Source organism: Momordica charantia (genome assembly GCF_013281855.1).
Source record: "Momordica charantia cultivar OHB3-1 chromosome 1 unlocalized genomic scaffold, Mcharantia_2.0 BLBB01000001.1, whole genome shotgun sequence".
Taxonomy (NCBI): Eukaryota; Viridiplantae; Streptophyta; class Magnoliopsida; order Cucurbitales; family Cucurbitaceae; genus Momordica; species Momordica charantia.
The window spans coordinates 2,525,732-2,546,243 of record NW_028275157.1 but is presented as its reverse complement, the minus strand read 5'-3'; the positions used below and the strand labels follow the sequence as shown (position 1 = coordinate 2,546,243).

The 20,512-nt window shown below is 36.3% G+C and overlaps 1 protein-coding gene across 8 annotated transcripts in view; it reads left to right on the top strand.

The window, feature by feature from the left end:
* The window catches only part of LOC111024677 (RING/U-box superfamily protein), a 57,977-nt gene that overhangs the window by 28,016 nt on the left and 9,449 nt on the right, over positions 1 to 20,512 (top strand). For all 8 annotated transcript variants that reach the window (XM_088119102.1, XM_088119101.1, XM_088119112.1 and 5 more), the window contains exons 8-11: positions 3,356 to 3,452; positions 17,863 to 17,970; positions 20,120 to 20,220; positions 20,440 to 20,505. In XM_088119102.1, the coding sequence (XP_087975228.1) occupies positions 3,356 to 3,452; positions 17,863 to 17,970; positions 20,120 to 20,220; positions 20,440 to 20,505 (372 nt within the window). The remainder of the gene's footprint in view (positions 1 to 3,355; positions 3,453 to 17,862; positions 17,971 to 20,119; positions 20,221 to 20,439; positions 20,506 to 20,512) is intronic.

Sequence of the window (20,512 nt, the reverse complement as noted above, 5' to 3'; positions counted from 1 at the left end):
AAAAGGAATAAAGCCACGAACATGGACTTAGTCATGGATGGACTAAGTCATCCTTGAAGGTATTTCAACATCCCTTGAGAATAGGTCACGGGAGCTATTAATAGGGGATGGTTGAGAGACTTGAGGAACTATTAATAGGGGGTGGTTGAGAGACTTGAGGAAGTGGGCTATTAATAAGGAGTGGAGGGCACTCCAAGCCTTAGCTAAATTTAGGAGGGTCTAAATTTAGTAAAGCTAAATATAGCTTGTTAGTGGCAATGTAATGGGCTAATGGAAGTTCTATAAAAGGGAGAACTTGGGGAGTGTCAAAGGATCCCGTCCATACCTTTCTATTATGTATTTCCATTCGTACGTTAATAGAAGTTGGTAAGGAATATCGGGGGCGTTGCCCCTTCCACATTGTTGTGTGCGTATGCTGTGCTTACTTATGTTCCTTATGACGCTGTGCTCCTCTGAACATGTCTCCGATCTTGGAAAATGGGTTAGGTTGTACTAAGGCAGTGTCCTTAGGGTGCACGGAGCGCGAAAAATTCTACTCCATGAATTGCCCCTTGACACTAGGAGTAGTGCTGAAGTAGAGTTTAGAGCTTTAGCCCATGGAAGTTGTGAAGGTAGCCCATGGAAGTTGTGAAGGTATATGGATAAAGAGGATACTTGAAGAATGGAAGCTTCCGCAGGCAACACCTATACAGGTTTATTGTGACAACAAGGCTGCTATATCTATAGCTTATAATCCACTTCTACATGACAAAACAAAACATATTGTAGTTGACAAAAATTTTATTAAAGAAAAGATTGATACAGGTACAATATGTACTTATCTCCTAACGACAGAGAAAGTTGCTGATAGGGACTTCCAAAGAAGCAATTTGACAAACTAATCAACAAGCTGTTTATGGAAGACATCTTTAAACTAGCTTGAGGGAGAGTGTTAGAATAGATAAACATCTATTAGTTGTCGTTTTAAGTCATGTTTTTTATCTCTTTTCTTGTTTTAGCAAGGTCTCCTACGTAGTAGGTTTACTATTCTTTTTGTAGTAGGTCTTTCTCCTATATAAGAAGACCTAAGTTGCACTTTTTGAATATCTTAGAATATTTTTATTCTCTTAAATTTAGCAATAGTAATGTGTCCTGTTATACACTGCAGCTCAAAACATTAAATGAGAAAACTTGTCAATTTTCTGCCCTAATGCATTCAGAGCCTAGCGAGGGGACAAAACCCGTGTTGTCCTTGCAGCATCCATTTTTAGTTTTCACATATAATTTGTTTCAACATCGAACAATCCATTCCATGACTAGAGGAATATGCATACATGATAGGATGTAGGTAAATATTTTGCTTCTTCAGTCCATTTGTCTTTTAGATGTATTTTTCTCATTTTTTTCCATAATTACAAGAGAATGATTAAAATCCAATGCAATAAAACAATTTACCTAACGATGGTAAAATGTATTAAATTTGTGAATCCAGACTTTAAAAATTTTATGCTCTATTTTTTTTTTTTTTTTTAAATTAGAAACATGGAATATGGTTTAGGATAGAACCGTCATATAAAAAGGTGGAGAAAAGTTAACAGATATTTGGTATGTAATTCAGATTCTATTTCTTGTTTTTAGATTCACTTAATCAAATAAATCCAATGAATATCTATTTGGCATATTTGTTTTTGAAAATTGTTTTTGGGTTATGTGTCCAAAGAGTGGAAATTTTGAAGGCAACATTTTAAAATTTTCAATGGTTTTAGATTTTACATTTTAAACTTTAAAATGTAGGATTACGTCAGAAAATATAAAAACTTTGATAAATATACTATTTCATATTATATACTCAATTTATTTTTGTTAAAATTAAAACATGTAAAATATAATATATTATAAATTACATAATTTTGTACAATAATATTTCTACAAAATTTTTAACATATATGTTAATAAATTAATTAATATTGAACTAAATATTTAGTGGGTAACCATCACTCGTTTACAAATATATCACCGAATACCTTGAACATTTTTTAAAATTGAGATTCAATTTCCAAATCTTCTACCAAATACATATAAAAAAATATTGAAAACATGGAATATAACTCTGTTTTTTATTGAATCTCTTGTTTTCAGATCATCAACCTAATACAACCTAAGATATCCTTTATTTCTTAGAAACATATACAAAGTCAATCTTATATGCCCCATTTAACTACTCTTTTTTGCAAAGTTAAATTCTACTTGGTGTATTTTTCATAGTAAAATGAAGATTAGTTACCTATGATTTTCTTTTACTTTTTGTGTTAATATTTTCTCTGACGACCTTTAGGTGAAAATATTTCTTGATAAACATCCCCAAGTAACTTCAGAGTTTACAGTCTTGAATCTTCGAAATTTTATTGTCTAATTATAATTATTTTTCTTTCCCCCATAGCACTCTTTGACTTTTGATCTCCTTGTGCTCTTACTCCCTTTCTGTCCTAGTAGGACATTGGAGGATTTGGAAGTTTACGCACCTTACTCGAGATGGAAAAGCAAAGATTTGCATGAAAGAAATCACTATGCTCCTTGCTCCAAAATTTTCCATTGATAGTCGGCGAAAACTTCATATCATGAATAGTGTAAATAGAAACCACCACACCATTGCTAATTTACCCATAAAAACAGCTGCCAATTTATCGAGAAACTGTGATTTTGGGAGAGATGTAGAGATCTGGAAAGAGAGTTTGAAATAAAGATACAGCATTCGAAGGATATTCTTAAAGGGGGAAGTTGTAGATCCATATCTTGACAAATTTCGTACAACTAGAGAGAGGCTTAATGTGAATCACTATCTTCTCCCGACATGGAAGAGCCGCTTGTTTCTTCTCTGGCCCTTTGCTTTTGGTACGTGGTGTAAATTTCTTCAAGCTGTCAATGTCAGTATCTCCCCCTTTTCATTGGAGAGAAAGGTCACTTTAATCCAAAATCTTCATTATTCTTTTGGATACATGGTCAGAGAAAATAGGATAATTTTGATAATGAAATTTAGATGAAGCTGATGTCCTGGTAGTGTGTATTTTAATGGTTTTCTTTGTATGTGGGCATTCCAGGTTGCAATGTTTCCCCATTTTTGTTTGTCAGTTATTGATACTTCTAGAACTTCCTGCAGGTCTTTTTGATGGTTACTGTGTCATTTTGTTTTTATTGTTCTTGTACTTTTTCACTCATCTCTTTGTACTCTCATCTTTGTTACTTTAAGATGAAAATGTAATTGGTTTTCGATCTTTCCTTGGATGTTTAACTTATAATGCTTATCTCATTAGCTTCGAGTTTGTTGTGCTATTTATTTGTTTTTTCTTCAATTTGATTATGCTTGGAATTCTTCTAGGTCATTGGGTCTGTGAAAAAGCACAATCAGAAAAGGCCTTATTCAGTATTTGGCCAGGAGGAGAGCGGTGGTTTAGAGCTTCCATGCCCTCAATGTGGTAAAGATTTGATATCAGTTTGAAAGTCATGTTCCATCACTTTTTTTTTTTTTTTTTTTTGTTAATTCTCATTGTGAGACAGTTTATGTCAGCATTACCGTTATCTGAAAGTTATGTGCCTAATTAAGTTAATGTACTTTCCTCTACAATATACACATTGGTTTCTATATTTCTCCGAGCAATCTTATGAGAAAGAGGTTTAGATTCTTTTTGAAGAGGGAAATGACTCGAAGGTGACAAAAAGAAAGCCTGGATCAGTTTCTCTAGTGCAACAAAATAGGAAAGGAAAAGGTGGCATTATCTGTTGACCAAAGTTTTTGAATGAGGGTGGATTAGATGGACAAGGTTTCTGTTGAGGTGGACAAGGTTTTATTAAATGTTCCCTTGCAAATGAAGAGTCTTTCCTCGATGTGGCTTGGAAATTGGTCTGAACGTTTTAGTCATTAACAAGTTTTGAGCTCTGTTGCACTTAATGTCAAGAAGAAGTTTGAGGCTTTATTAACTGTTCTTATGCATGAGTTTCTTGGGGTTTTTGATGAGCATTAATGGGATTGAGAAAAGGCATTGAAGTTGGCATCTTTTCAAACGACAGCAGGGGTTATCAAGAAGGGGTGACTTTATTGATATTTTCAAGCACGAGTCTTTTGGGTTTTCGGTGAAATCTTAATGTATCTAGGAAAAGGCAGCAGGTATTACTTTTATTTCCCTTTGGAAAGGAGCGTGAGATTATGGCTTTCTATTATTTGAAAGGAGCAGGAAGTTTATATTATTCAAGAAGTGTGTAAAGATATATTATTCAAGAAACGTAGTCATCTACAAAAGTTGATGTTTATGTTAGAGTATATATATTAGTATATTTTATATATTGCAGTATTTTAGTCCTTTACCTTCTCCTTATAGGATTAAGTCAACCTTGTATATTTGTCTATATATAGACTTCTGTAATGAGAATAAAAAAATTTGGTTCTCTCAAATCTTAGTTTCTACATGGTTTCAGAGCTCTAGGTTTCTTCTAAATTTTTTTGGATCTTAGGATTTTGTGCCCATTACGATTTTGTACTTATTAAGGTTTGAAGTTTGGAACACTTTCTTTCAAGTGTCCATTAATCTCCTAGCTCGGCGCCACCATCGCCGTCTTCATTTGTCGTCACCGTCACCGTCGTCGTTCATCGCCGCCACCATCACCGGGGCCGCTGTCGTCCGCAGCTGTTGTGCCAGGATTAGAGTTCGGGATTTGCCGTGACTGATTTCTGTTTCGCTTCCCATCACTTCCCTTCACCACACGTCGCCGTCCGCCGCAGTCCTTTGTTGTCAGTCACTGCGCCTCATCGTCAGCCGCCGCCCTTAGCCGTCCGCCATCGCGCCTCACCGTTAGCCGCCACCGTCAGCCATTAGTTGGCATGCGTTCTGGATTTATTGTGGTGTCTTCCTCGCAGCATCTATTTTGCTAGGGTTGCAATTCTGCAACAATTGATTGGGCCGGGCCGGTTCGATTCCGGTTCAGGTTTGGGTCGGTCCGATTCAGTCAACCTAGTTCGACCGGTTCGGTTCAGATAGTCCGGTTCACTTGGTTCGGTCCAGCCAGTTCGGCTCACTTGGTTCAGTTCAGCTGGTTCGGTTCAATTGATTTGGTTCACTTGGCTTTGTTCAATTGGTTTGATTCATCTGGTCGGTCACTGGTTCGATTCCCTTTCCTCTTCCAGATTTGGTTTGACCTGTTTCAGTGCAGTTTTTTATTTGTTTGTTTGTGTCCATATTGTTGAAGTTATGATCGATAAGAAATCAATGGTGATGATTTCTGCGAAAGAGTTTGCTAAATTCCAACATTATCAAGAGTCATTGATGGTATCATCCTCTAATCCAATTACTGTCATCGCTGGTCAGGATCTTACAACGAAAAAGACTATTGGTAAAGGGCGTGAATCCAATGGCCTCTACACGTTTGATACACAAATACCTACAGCCACTGTTTGCACTCGAGTGCCAACTCCTTTAAAAGAACATTGTCGTTTGGGTCATCCATCTCTCGCCGTGCTAAAGAGTCTCCGTCCACAATTTCATAGTTTGCATTCTTTAGACTGTGAGTTATGTCAATTTGCTAAGTTTCATCGTCTCAGTTCGTATCTTAGAGTCAATACACGAGCTAATGCTCTTTTTGAATTAGCCCATTATGATGTTTGGGGTCCGTGTCCTATTGAGTCCAATTTCGGTATTTTGTTACTTTTGTCGATGATTTCTCTCATGTAACTTGGTTATATTTGATGAAACATCGTTCTGAGTTACTTTCTCATTTTCGTAACTTCAATGCTGAAATTCGGACTCTATTTGGTGGCTCTCTTAAAGTTCTATGGAGTGATAATGCTAAATAATATTTTTCTAGTGCTCTTGGCTCCTATTTAAGTTAACATGGTATTCTTCATCAATCATTGTGTGTTGATACTCCGTCTCAAAATGGAGTTGCAGAAAGGAAAAATAGACATCTTCTCGAAACAGCAAGGGCCTTAATGTTTCAAATGCATGTTCCAAAATACTTTTGGACCGATGCTGTTTTAACGGCTTGCTTCTTGATTAATCGCATGCCTTCATCAGTTCTTAAGGGTGAAATACCTTATCGTATTGTATGTTCTACGCAACCTTTATTTCCTATTAAACCTAAAATATTTGGTTGCACTTGTTTCGTTCGGGATGTTTGCCCTCAGCTCACCAAATTGGACCCTAGCTAAGTCATTGAAATGCATTTTCCTTGGTTATTCTCGTGTTCAAAAGGGGTATCGATATTATTGTCTTGATCTCAATAGATATCTTGTCTCTCCTAACATTACGTTCTTTGAAGATACTCCTTTTTCATCATCCTTGAGTACCAGTCAGGGGGAGCATTCATAGGAAGATGATGACTTTCTTGTCTATTCCATTGTCTCTACTTCTACTGACATGCTCCCTACTTTTATGACTGATCATTCTCTCCCACCTATTACTCAAGTTTATTCTCAACGACAATCTCCTTCGGTCTCATGCCCTATACCAGCAGCTTTTTCGTCTGTGGATCCAGGAACGAGTGATGATATTCCTATTGCTATTAGGAAAGGTAAGCGTAAGTGTACTTACCGTGTTTCTTCTTTTGTTTCATATAACCATTTGTCCTCACCTACTTGTTCGTTTATTGCATCCCTTGAGTCTGTATCTGCTCCTAAAATTGTTCATGAAGCTTTGTCTCATCCTGGTTGGGGGCTGCTATGTTGGAGGAGATTAGTCACCTTAGATGACAGTGGTTGTAAATGGGTGCTATGTTGGAGGAGATTAGTCACCTTAGATGACAGTGGTTGTAAATGGGTGTTTGCGGTTAAAGTTCATCCTGATGGATCAATTGCCCGTTTAAAAGCTCGTCTTGTTGCTAAAGGATATGCGCAAACTTATGGAATTGAATATTCTGATACTTTTTCTCGAGTTGCTAAATTGGCTTCTGTCAGGTTATTCATTTTCGGTATCTATTCACTATTGGCCCTTGTATCAGCTTGATATTAAAAATGCATTTCTCAATGGTGATCTTCAAGAAGAAATGTATATAGAGCAACCACCAGGTTTTGTTGCTCAGGGGGAGAATGAAAAGGTATGTCGCCTTCGTAAATCCTTATATGGGTTGAAACAAAGTCCGGAGCATGGTTTGGAAAATTGAGACAGGTGATTTAGAAATTTGGAATGAAGAAGAGTAAGTCAGATCATTCTGTCTTTTATAAACGATATGAGTCTGGTGTTATCTTACTAGTTGTATATGTTGATGATATTGTGATTACTGGTAGTGATACATCAGGCATCCTATCACTCAAGTCTTTTCTTCATACTAAAGATTTGGGAATGTTAAAATACTTCTTAGGAATTGAGGTAGTAAGGAGCAAGAAGGGGATCCTTTTGTCACAAAGAAAATATGTACTTGACTTGTTAACTGAAACAGGAAAGTTTGTTGCTAAGCTACGTAGTACTCCAATGATATTTAATTTACAACTTACAAAGGAAGAGGAGTTGTTGAAAGATCGTGAGAAGTATAGAGGGTTAGTAGGGAAGTTGAATTACCTTACAGTTACTAGGCCTGACACAACCTATTCGGTCAGTATTATGAGTCAATTTATGAGTTCTCGTACGACTGACCATTGGGCCGCATTGGAACATATTCTATGTTATTTGAAAGGTGTTCTTGGACGTGGTTTGTTATATAGAGATCATGGTCATCTTAATATTGAATGTTTTTCTGATACTGATTGGGCAGGTTCTAAGGAAGATAGAAGATCAACCTTAGGATATTGTGTATTTGTCGGAGGTAATTTAGTTTCTTGGAAAAGTAAGAAACAAAATGTGGTGTTAATTGATAAGAAAAGAAAATAATTCTTCATTTATTACTACAAATGATTGATACAAGGCTATATAAATAGCAGTCACAAGGAAGAAACTAAAAAGAAGTTCTTGCCTATTAGGATAAGGATATACTTACCTATTAGAACAATAAAACCCTAACCTAAATAAAATAGGAAACCTTTAAAATCAAATAAACTATAATTTAACACTCCCCCTCAAGCTGGTGAATGAATATTTTCCATTCCCAGCTTGTTAACCAAATGTTCAAAGTTGTTGTTGTTCAATCCTTTTGTAAGAATATCTGATATTTGATTGTTTGTTGGTACAAATGGAGTACATATGAGGCCGCTATCTAACTTCTCTTTTATGAAGTGTCTATCAACTTCAACATGCTTGGTTCTGTCATGTTGAACTGGATTATGTCATGTTGAACTGGATTATGTGCAATACTGATGACAGACTTGTTATCACAATAAAGTTTCATAGGCCCTTCCCATGGAATCTTCAAATCTTCTAAAATAATTTTTATCCACAGTAATTCGCAGATGCCCAATGCCATTGCTCTAAATTCCGCTTCTGAACTTGATCTTGCAACTACATTTTGTTTTTTACTTCTCCATGTCACTAAATTCCCACATAAGATAATACAATAGCCAGAAGTGGATTTTCTATCGTCTATCGATACTGCATAATCTGCATCTGTATAAACTTCTAGATTGAGTTTCTCGCCTTTCTTAAACAACAATCCTCTCCCAATGGAGTTCTTTAAATAGTGGAGTATTCGATACAGAAGATGAATTTCTTTTGGACTATGCATAAATTGGCTTACCACTCCTACAGCATACGCAATATCTGGTCTTGTATGAGAAAGATATATTAATTTTCCAACTAACCTCTGGTAAGTTTCCTTATTTACTGGAGGACTCTCTTCAGATGCACATAATCTATGGTTTTGATCAATCGGCGTTCCTATTGGTCTCCTGCCAAGTTTTCCTGTTTCAGAAAGTAAGTCAATCACATATTTCTGTTGTGATAAGAATATGCCTTGTTTAGAATATGCTACTTCTATCCCAAGAAAATATTTCAGTCTTCCCAGTTCTTTAACTTCAAACTCTTGGATTAAGCAATTTCTTAGTTTATCTTGCTCATTATTATCATTGCCAGTGACGATAATATCGTCCACATAAACAATCAATGTTGTTACTCCCCCTATAGCAGAATGTTTTATAAACAATGTATGATCTCCTTGACTTTGTTTATAGTCCATCTTCCTCGTAACTTGAGAAAATCTACCAAACCATGCCGTAGGAGATTGCTTTAATCCATACAACGTCTTTTTTAATTTACAAACTTTATTTCCTGCTTGCTGATATCCAGGTGGAATCTCCATATAAATTTCTTCTTCAAGATCACCATGTAGAAAAACATTTTTTACATCATATTGTAACATGTCCCATCCATGATTTACAGCAAGAGATAGAAGTATTCGTACTGTGTTCATCTTGGCAACAGGCGCAAAGGTTTCACGGTAATCAACTCCATATGTTTGAGTATATCCCTTAGCAACCAACCGCGCTTTGTACCTCTCGAGTGTAACATCTGCTTTATACTTTCTTTAGGCATAGTAACCAACTCCCATGTTTTATTTTTTTCTAAAGCCTGCATTTCAAGATTCATTGCTTGACTCCATTCTTCATGTTGTATTGCCTCCGTATATGTTTTTGGAATATTTATTTGAGTAAGGTTAACCATAAAACTTCTGTAATGACTTGAGAGTTTGTCATATGATACAAAGTGAGACAATAGATACTGAGTACAAGTTCGTTTTCCCTTCCATAAAGCAATCGGCAAATCCAGGTCTGACTCATCATTAGCAGATATTGTAATGTCTGACGCATCATTGATTATTTTCTCGTCAATTTCAGTTACAGGGATATGTTCAAACTCTTGGACTTGCTTATCTTTTTCAGTGTTCCTTCTTGAATAAACCTGTAATGGTGTAGTAGTAGAAGGGTTAGATGGTCCTGGTAAGATGTCTAAGGGTGGTGGTAAAGGATTTGATATAGGGAATGTGAGGTTGGGAATGGGCAAATCCTTATCTTCCAATAATAGTTCCTCCCCCTAAAGATAAGGTGAGGTAAAGAAGCTGGTGTCTTCATAAAAGGTAACATCAGCAGAGATGAAGAACCTTTTTGAAGGAGGATGATAGCATTTATATCCCTTTTGAGTGTTCAAGTATCCGACAGAAATACACTTGAGTGCTCGTGGATCAAATTTACCTCGTTGATAACTGTGAACATGAACAAAGGCTACACAACCAAATACTCGAGGAGTCAAGTTATTTGTTGTTCGAAAATCAGGATAATATTTTGATAGGATATTCATAGGAGTTTTATGGTCTAGAGTAGTAGATGGTAACCGATTGATTAAATAAGTGGATGTTAACACAGCTTCCCCCCAGAAGGATTTAGGAACATTTCTTTGAAAAATAATGGCACGTGTCACAGAAAGGATGTGACCAATTTTTCTTTCGGCCACTCCATTCTGTTGAGGAGTGTCCACACAAGACGACTCATGGATGACTCCATGTTTTTGAAAGAAGGATGTAAAGTTTTGATTGAAGTAATCTCGAGCATTGTCAGAACGAACGGAATCGTTTGGGTTTGATTCCGAATTGGTTTTCTATCATATGAAAGAATGTTTGAATGGTAGAACCAACATCAAATTTTTGTTTTAAAAGATAAACCCATGAGACTCGAGTACAGTCATCAATGAACACAATAAACCAACGAAATTTGTAAACATTTGGAACATTCGAGGGACCGAAACATCAATATGAATAAGAGAGAAGGGAACTGAGATTCGTTTATTATTACTAGGGAAGGGTACACGCTTGTGTTTAGTGAATTCACAAACTTCACATTGAATTGACTCAAGATTAAGATTTTGGAATAAATCAGGAAACAATATTTTAAGAGTTCGAGATGAAGGATGTCCTAGTCTATAATGATTCAACAAAAGCTTACTTGAAGGATGATGAGTTTTTGAGGTGAAGGAGACTGGAACTAAAAACTAAGGATAGAGACACCAGAGAAACATACACGAGAAAAGAGAGAAGAAATAAATTCTCAAATTGATTGATAAAAGATGAGGAATAGAGGCACTATTTATAGGTTACAAGAGGAAACAAAATCTAGGAATAACCTCCTAACTTCCCTAACAAAAAAGGAGATTTATTTGCTAAATTTAAACACAAAATCTAAACAACTTTTAAGTTACTGGAATCTTCTTTAAGTTACTGGAATCGTAGTTGTTTTAAAGTTGTTTAGATTTTGTGTTTAAATTTAGCAAATAAATCTTCTTTTTTGTCAGGGAAGTTAGGAGGTTATTCCTAGATTTTTTTTCGTCTTGTAACCTATAAATAGTGCCTCTATTCCTCATCTTTTATCAAATCAATTTTAGAATTTATTTCTTCTCTCTTTTCTCGTGTATGTCTCTCTGGTGTCTCTATCCTTAGTTTTTATGGTATCAGAGCTAGGTTTAGATTGACACCAGAATGGTTAAAACAGCCATGATGACTGGTTTGCAGCAAGGGACAAGAGGACACGAATTGTGTTTAATTTTGCAACGGGTGCAAAGTCTACCCCAAAAGTCTGAGAGTATCCTTTGGCCACCAATCTTGCTTTATACCTTTCAATGGACCCATCAGCCTTATATTTGACAGTAAAGATCCATCGGCATCCTACCGTTGGTTTATCTTGAAGACGATCAACTACTGTCCACGTATCATTAAGCTTCAAAGCCTTCATTTCATCATCTACCGCATTTTTCCACTGTGGATTGCTCATAGCCTCTTGAATGGATTTTGGTATCTCATTGGCTTCCAGATTGAGAGCCAAGGTCTGAACTGCTGAAGATAAATGACTATAACATACATCGAGCAATTGGATGTTGAGTACACGATCTCACACCCTTCCTAAGTGCAATAGGAAGATCAAGATCATTAGTATTGTCTTGAGGCACAAGGGTAGATTGTTCAGTACCTAAGGACGAGATGGATTCATGACTTTGCTGTTAAGGCTGTGGTGGCTCCACTCCTCTTTGAACCGTTTGTCGCCGAGAATAAACAAGAGTCTCAGGTTGCTTGTCACTTTGATTTGGGTTCACTTGATCATCTTCATTATTACAGGAAATAATAGGAATTGACTCTTCCATCTGAGTAATTGGGACGATCGGGATAGGTATTTTTGGCTGAGGTGACTCGGTATTTAGACCATCAATCTCAGGTATTTTTGACTGAGGGAACTCAATTCTGGTATTGAGACTCAAAAAATGTGACATCCATGGTATTGTAAAATTTATTGGCGAATGGACAATAGCATTTTATAGCCTTTTTTAGTAGGAGAATAACCAAGGAAGACACACTTTCTGGCTTTTGGCTCCAATTTGTGACCTTCATGATCATAAACATGAGTGAATGCAGTACATTCAAATATTTTGAGGCGAATTGTGAGGACAGATCAGATTTGCGGATAGATAGTGAGTAAGATTTCTAGTGGAGTGTTAAATTTCAGAACACGAGAGGGCATCTGATTAATAGATAACAAGCAGTAAGGACAACATCACCCCAAAAATGGTTAGGAACAGAATTGGTGAACATGAGAGCACGAGCAGTTTCTAAAAGATGCCTATTTTTCCTTTCAGCTATACCATTTTGTTGGGGGGTAATGACACAGGAACTTTGGTGAATGATTCCATTTTGAGACAGGAAAGTTCCCAATGTTTGATTAAAATATTCTGTCCCCTTGTCTGTGCGAAGAATTTTGATTCTCGTATTAAATTGATTATGAATGAGAGAATGAAACTGTTGAAAGATTGATGTACTTTCTGATTTTTCTTTAAGTAAATAGACCCAACAAACCCTAGTGTGGTCATCAGTGAAGGTAAGGAACCAACGTTTACCGGACATAGTTTTGATGCGAGACGGCCCCTATAAATCACTATGAATCATTGTGAATGGACTGAATGGTATATACTCAACAGAAGGATAAGATGTACGAGAGTGTTTTGCAAGTTGACACTTCGCAAGTAAAAAGGTCATCTTTATGAAAAAGTGAAGGGTACAAATGTTTAAGATACTGAAAACTCGGGTGCCCTAAATGGCGATGTAAAAGTAGAATTTGTTGTTCCCTAGAATTCGACTCACTACCAACCTGGAGAACTTGTTTATTTCTTAGACTTGGTCCTCTGAAGTAGTAGAGCCCTTTAAAGCCATCAACATTGCCAATCGTCGTTCTCGTTATCAAGTCCTGAAAAAAACACTTAGAGTCAGTGAACAGGGCTTGACACTTTAAATCATGAGTCAACTTCTGAACAGAAATTAGATTGCAACATAATTTAGGCATATGGAGCACTAAGTGCAATGTAATGTTTGGGCTAAGAATAACAGAACCAAAGCCCTTAATAATGGCCGATGACCCATCTGCAAGCTTGACATGTGTCTGAATCGGGTTGGGTGAGTACATGGTAAACATATCATGAAAAGCGGTCATATGATCAGTTGCACCCGAATCTAAGATCCACTGATCGGAATGCTGCTGACTTGTTAAAGCTGCACTAGAAATACCTCGTTGTGCCACAAAACTTGACGAAGGAGTAGACTCAACCGGCAGTGTTAAGATGCGATAGAGCTGTTCAAGTTGTGCCTTCGAAAATGGAGGGAGAGAGGTGGCCAAATCTTGGGAGTTTGACACACTAGGGCCCACTTGATTGCCGGAGGAGTTGGTTCGAGAAGGTGGAGTATTTGTAGGTGGAGGTGGCCGATAATCCCCTTATAAATTCTTCCGTTGAGGACGACCATGGAGTTCCCAACACCGATCTTTTGTATGGTTTGTGCGCTTACAATGATCACACCAAAGGTTGTTCCGACGAGTAGATCGGGATGAAGGTGGTGGTGGACCTTGTGCTGCCAGAGCTGATGATTCCAGTGAGAGGGACAAAGGTTTTGTGGGTGTATCACCCATCATCACACGTTTACGGCTTGACTCCCAGCGAACTTCTGCGGAGATTTCGTCAATGGCTGGGACTGGATTTTTGGCAAGTAAGCGGCCACGCACATCATCTAATTCCGGACGAAGACCTGCAAGAAAATCATAAATTCGTTCCTTCTCGATGTGTTTGCGAAAGCGTTCAGCATCCTTCGAGTTCTCCCATTCGAGATTGAGACATAAATCAAGTTCAGCCCACAACCTACGTAATGAGCTGTAGTATTGGGTGACATCGGATTCACCTTGTCGTAAGGAACGTGCCTTATTGCGTAATTCAAACAATTGGGCCGAGTTATCAAAATCAGAAAAAGCCATAGTGAGCGCATTCCAAAGATCCTTTGCTGTTGAGTAGAAGATGAAGGATTCTTTAATGTCCTCCATCGAGTTAATGAGCCATGCCATGACCATTGAGTTTTGTGCATCCCACACGGAAAAATAAAGGTAAGCTTCATCTGGTTCTGCTATCGTGCCATTGATGTACCCGAGTCGACTGTGGCCACGAATAACTAGGAGGGCCGATCGAGACCATTGCAGACAATTTTTTCCGTTGAGTTTTGGAGAGGTAATTTGGAGCGAAGTGTTTTCAGAGATAGAGATGTGAGGTGTCGTGGATGTGCTTTTAGGGAGAGAAATTGAGGTCGTAGTCGATCCGTCGGAACTCTCATCCTTGCGCACATCAGTCATCATGGCTGTTTTAACCATTCTGTCAATCTAAACCTAGCTTTGATACCATAAAAACTAAGGATAGAGACACCAGATAAACATACACGAGAAGAAGAAATAAATTCTCAAATTGATTGATCAAAGATGAGGAATAGAAACACTATTTATAGGTTACAAGAGGAAACAAAGTCTAGGAATAACCTCCTAACTTCCCTAACAAAAAAGGAGATTTATTTGCTAAATTTAAACACAAAATCTAAACAATTTTAAAACAACTTCTAACTAAGTCCACATAATCTTAACTTCTAACTAATTCAACAGGAACACTAGTCTGACTGACAAATTCATTAAGATAATAAAGTCCATCTTTTTCATTAGCAAGTCCAATAATCTTCTCATTGCCCTGATCTTGTAAAATACAAGAAGAATCAGAAAAAATTACTCTGCAACCTAAATCTTTGATCAAATTCTTTACCGATATCAAATTAATAGTTAAACGTGGTATATGAAGCACATTCTTTAAAGTAATATTTGAATTTATCTTGATGTCTCCTTGACCAGCTACTGTGACCAAGGTACCATCTCCTGTAGAAATTTTCTTATTGCTCAGACAAATATTATAAGAGATAAAATGACAGCTACTATTCGTCATATGGTCTGTTGCACCAGAATCAATAATCCAGGTACAACGTTTAGGCTGAGAAGTTGTACTCGTCAAAGTTACCGAACCTGTACCTTGACTAGAAGCATTATCCAAAGTTTTTAAGAAGCTCCTTAATCGTTTGATCTCATTTATGTCCAACTTTTTTGTAATTTTGGACGATTGTGACATTGATATCAAGACTAAACAACAACTCAAAAATGGAGATCCAAAACTGAAAAATCAGCACTGAACCGAACCGAAAGAAGGCTGAACCGAATAAAAAACAGTTGAATCGAACCAAAATATTCCGAACTGAACCAAATTTGACTGAAACGAACTTAAACTTGTCGAAACGATCCAACAATGAACTGAATCGGACCGAAAAGCGATGAACCAGTCCAACAACGAATTGAACCGAGCCTAAAGGAGCCGAACTAGCTGGACCGAACCAAGTGATAAAGAGATACCGATATCAAATTTGATCAAATTCTTTACCGATATCAAATTAATAGTTAAACATGGTATATGAAGCACATTCTTTAAAGTAATATTTGAATTTATCTTGATGTCTCCTTGACCAGCTACTGTGACCAAGGTACCATCTCCTGTAGAAATTTTCTTATTGCTCGGACAAATACTATAAGAGATAAAATGACAGCTACTATTCGTCATATGGTCTGTTGCACCAGAATCAATAATCCAGGTACAACGTTTAGGCTGAGAAGTTGTACTCGTCAAAGTTACCGAACCTGTACCTTGACTAGAAGCATTATCCAAAGTTTTTAAGAAGCTCCTTAATCGTTTGATCTCATTTATGTCCAACTTTTTTGTAATTTTGGACGATTGTGACATTGATATCAAGACTAAACAGCAACTCAAAAATGGAGATCCAAAACTGAAAAATCAGCACTGAACCGAACCGAAAGAAGGCTGAACCGAATAAAAAACAGTTGAATCAAACCAAAATATTCCGAACTGAACCAAATTTGACTGAAACGAACTTAAACTTGTCGAAACGATCCAACAATGAACTGAATCGGACCGAAAAGCGATGAACCAGTCCAACAACGAATTGAACCGAGCCTAAAGGAGCCGAACTGGCTGGACCGAACCAAGTGAACCAGACTATTTGAACCGAACTGGACGAACCGAGTGGATTGGATCCGACCGACCCAAACCTGAATTCGATGAACCGAACTGAATCGAACCGGCCCAGTCAATTGTTGCAGAATTGAAACCCTAGCGAAATATACGCTGCGAGGAAGACACCACGATAAATCCACAACGCATTCCAAGTAATGGCTGACGGCGACGGCGGCGGCGGCTGACGGTGAGGTGCGATCGCGGACGGCTAAGGGCGGCAGCTGACGGTGATGTGCGGTGGCGGACGGCGTTGTGCAATGAAGGGTAACGACGGGAAGCGAAATAGAAATCAACCACGGCAAATCCCGAACTCCAATCCCGACGTAACAGCAGCGGACGACGGCGGCAACGATGACTACAAATGATTGATACAAGGCTATATAAATAGCAGTCAAAAGGAAGAAACTAAAAAGAAGTTCTTGCCTATTAGGATATGGAAATACTTACCTATTAGAACAATAAAGCCCCAACCTAAATAAAATAGGAAACCTTTAAAATAAAATAAACTATAATTTAACCGTGTCGCGTTCGAGTGCTGAATCAGAATACAGAGCTATGACATAGTCAGTGTGTGAATTAATATGGATATATCAGCTTCTAACTGAATTGGGATTTGGCATCACCACTCCAATGAAACTTTGGTGTGATAATCAAGCAGCTCTCCATATTGCATCTAATCCAGTATTTCATGAACGAACCAAACACATTGAAGTTGATTGTCATTATGTACGTGAGAAAATACAGCAAGGATTGGTGGCTATAGGATATGTGAAGACTGGAGAACAGTTAGGAGATATCTTCACTAAAGCATTAAATGGAGCATGGATATATTCTCTCTCTAACAAGTTGGGTATGATTAACATATATACACCAACTTGAGGGGAGTGTTAGAGTATATATATTAGTATATTTTAGATACTGTAGTAATGTAGTATATTAGTCCTTTACCTTCTCCTTATAAGATTAGGTCAACCTTGTATATTTGTCTATATATATATATATAGACTTCAGTAATGAGAATAAAAAAAATATAGTTCTCTCAAACCTTAGTTTCTACATTTATATTGATGCAAATGATACTATAAGAATTGAAATTCTCTCATACGACACCTATACGAGTTTACTGCGACAATAATGCTACCATCACCATAACTCATGATCTAGTTGTACATAATAGTACAAAGCATATTGAAATTGACAAACATTTTATTGGTATTAGTGTAATATGCATCTTTTATCTTCTAACAATAGAACAGACGATTGATATGCATAACTAAAGGTCTTTCAAAATGGCAATTTGAGAAACTAATTTACAAGCTAGCTATGGAATAAATCTTCAAACCATATCCAGAGGGAGGAGTGTTGTATTTCTTTTATATTTATTGTAAATATTAGTGGTTTATATTTAAGTTAATATTTATGTGTTAATTTTTTACTTATTTGTACGTGGTCTTTCTGGTATATAAGAAGACCTTGTATTTTATTCGATAGATAGCAGAAATATAATAATTTTACCTTTTTCCAAAATTCTAGTCATACCAATTTAAAGTTGATTTACATTTTCTAGGTACTGAACATGCTGGATTTCGCTGTAATCCAAACACGGTTCATCTACAATGTCATGGATGTGGAGGAATGATGCCTTCTCGATTTGATATTGGGATACCTCAACATTGTATGTATGCATTATTCCTTTATATTCTCTCTTTTTTTTTTCTTTTTGAACAAAAATTAACTTTTTGTTGATATATAAAAAGGAAGGAAATGTTCAAGATATGAACTCCCAAAGGAAGCGAATGAGAAGAAAAACAGCCCAACAAAGAACAACAGACTAAATAATCCTTTATATTCTTTTTGGAACTATGATGTTTATCAGTTTATGAAAGCATAAGACTGCCCACATTTGCTGTCGGAGAGGGTTATTTCAGTTTGGTGCTTTCGACATTACTAATTAGTAATTAGATTCTTTATGTCTCTCTCATTAGCGCATAGAGATTGTAATCTGATGTAAAGAATCACCAAGGTTATGGCAATAGTGTTCTTGGAAATGCCACATGGTTTTTCTCACCCCTTGGAAGAATTGTGTTTAAGTAAATCAAAAAGGGGATTATTTATTATAAACAAAGCATTTTATACAAATAGGGTAGTTCATTAATTAATTATTTGTAATGATATACATTATATAAAATGAAATACATTTAGAATACCTGATAGAGTATATTAAGAAAGCTACTTATGCTTTGCTTTACAATTTAACAAAATTTGTAGGAAAATGACATTGACTGCATTGGTATCGCTTCTTGTATCCTAGTAGATGCATTGGATATGGTTAAAAAGACATTTATATCTATTGTATCTTGTCGAATCTTAGGATTTACTTATGCGATGAAGGTTAATTGTGCATTTTCATATCTTAGGATTAAATTGATAGTGTGAACGATTTGGGAGATATAATTAGGAGCACGAATGGTTAGGTTGTGTTCTTACTAATTGATTAAACTGAACATATTTTTCTAAACTATTGTGTTTTTCTTAAAAGTTTTTTGAATTTCCGTCAAGAATTGATATTACAACATTGATAGCATTTATTATTATTATTTTTTAAGTACAGATAGCATAGATGTTTACTTTCCAGGTCATAACTGTTTTGCATGGTAATTCTGTGAACTTTGTGTTTGTTTAGTTTAAAATTATAGGTGATCTAAATGATAGATTTCTTATGTTTTATTTCCCAAATTAAGCTCAACTTTATATATCAATTTTATTCCATATTACTTTAATATTTAATCAAAATTAAGTGAGAAATTTTTTGTGACTTTATTCAACATATTAATGCCTTTTAAATTAATTCTAATATCTCAATTTCATGTAAGATACTTTAATCTTTGCCCAAACTAGTTCAAGTTCAAGTTCAGTTCAACGTATTCATATTTTATGAATTGAGAGAATATATCAACCTTAGATATTGTAAGTTAACTCAAATTGCAAGTTTGATTCTTTCAGTTTTTGAATTTGTCTGGTCCAAGTCCTAGTTTCTAGGAAGTTGTTAGGGTTATTTTTGGTATAGTCAAGTCGACTAGGTAGGTTACTATTCTTATGGCTAGTGGAGTAGTTGCTTTTCATGTGGAATTAGTTGAGTCTATTTTTAGACTTAGAGTTTGTATAAATATGTAGTATCATTGAATGAAACTTACACTTCCCCACTTTCTCATTTTTCTCTCAATAATAAGAACTACAGATATGAATGTAATGGTAATTAGTTTAATGAATCATTTGTAGCTTAATTAATATTACTTTTGATTTAATATACATTAGTGGATAATGGTGGGGTGACTTGTAAAGAGGGGCAAATATTTCAAAATCAAATGCCTATCATTGAGCATTCAAGGATGTTTCAAAGTATAAGATAGCTAGGGGTATATATATATATTTCCATGTACCAGGAGTTGTATGCCCATGAGAACATCTTAAATTCAAAATGATTGAATTAATCAGGTAGCAGCATGTTGGAGGCCGACTCAAGTTGCTGAACGTTTCATTTCATCCAATATTGAACTACTAAATTTCTTTACAACAGATTTACTGAGCTTAAGTTTCCATTCCAAGGAAGCTTAAACAAAACTGGGATTTGTAATGCATGATATCTATGGATTAGCTTGAGGGATGTGTTGGATAGAATCTTGGAGTTCTCATTAGAATTGATGGTGTATTGCATATTGACTTCTTCCATCCCTAGTATGTCTAGTTTTCAGCTTTTATGTACATTGTAGTGTTGGCATTGAGAACAGTATGTTCTTGCCCAAACTTACAATAACCTTTTTCAGGTTTAGGATGTGATAGAGCATTTTGTGGTGCATATTGGCAAGCCCAGAGGGTACATAGAAGTGATACTCATGCCACGTGCAATCCCGATACCCTTAAACCAGTATGTGCTGTTCTTTGTTTTCTTTTTCTTCTTTGAAAGGCTTTTGTCGAAGCTTGTTATAGCTTGTTCTTCTCATACTACTGGTTGAAATGAAGTTCCTCATCTGTTTTTCCCATTCTACTTCGTAATTATCTAGAATTAAGTTCAGATTAAATTGGAGAGTTGAATGGTTCGAGAGTTGGATGGTTCTCTTATACTTTAAAGTGCCGTGCATTGCAGATCTCTGGACGTACCATTTCAATAATTCCACGGCTAACGCATGAAAATAATCAGCATGAGCAGGATGTATAGA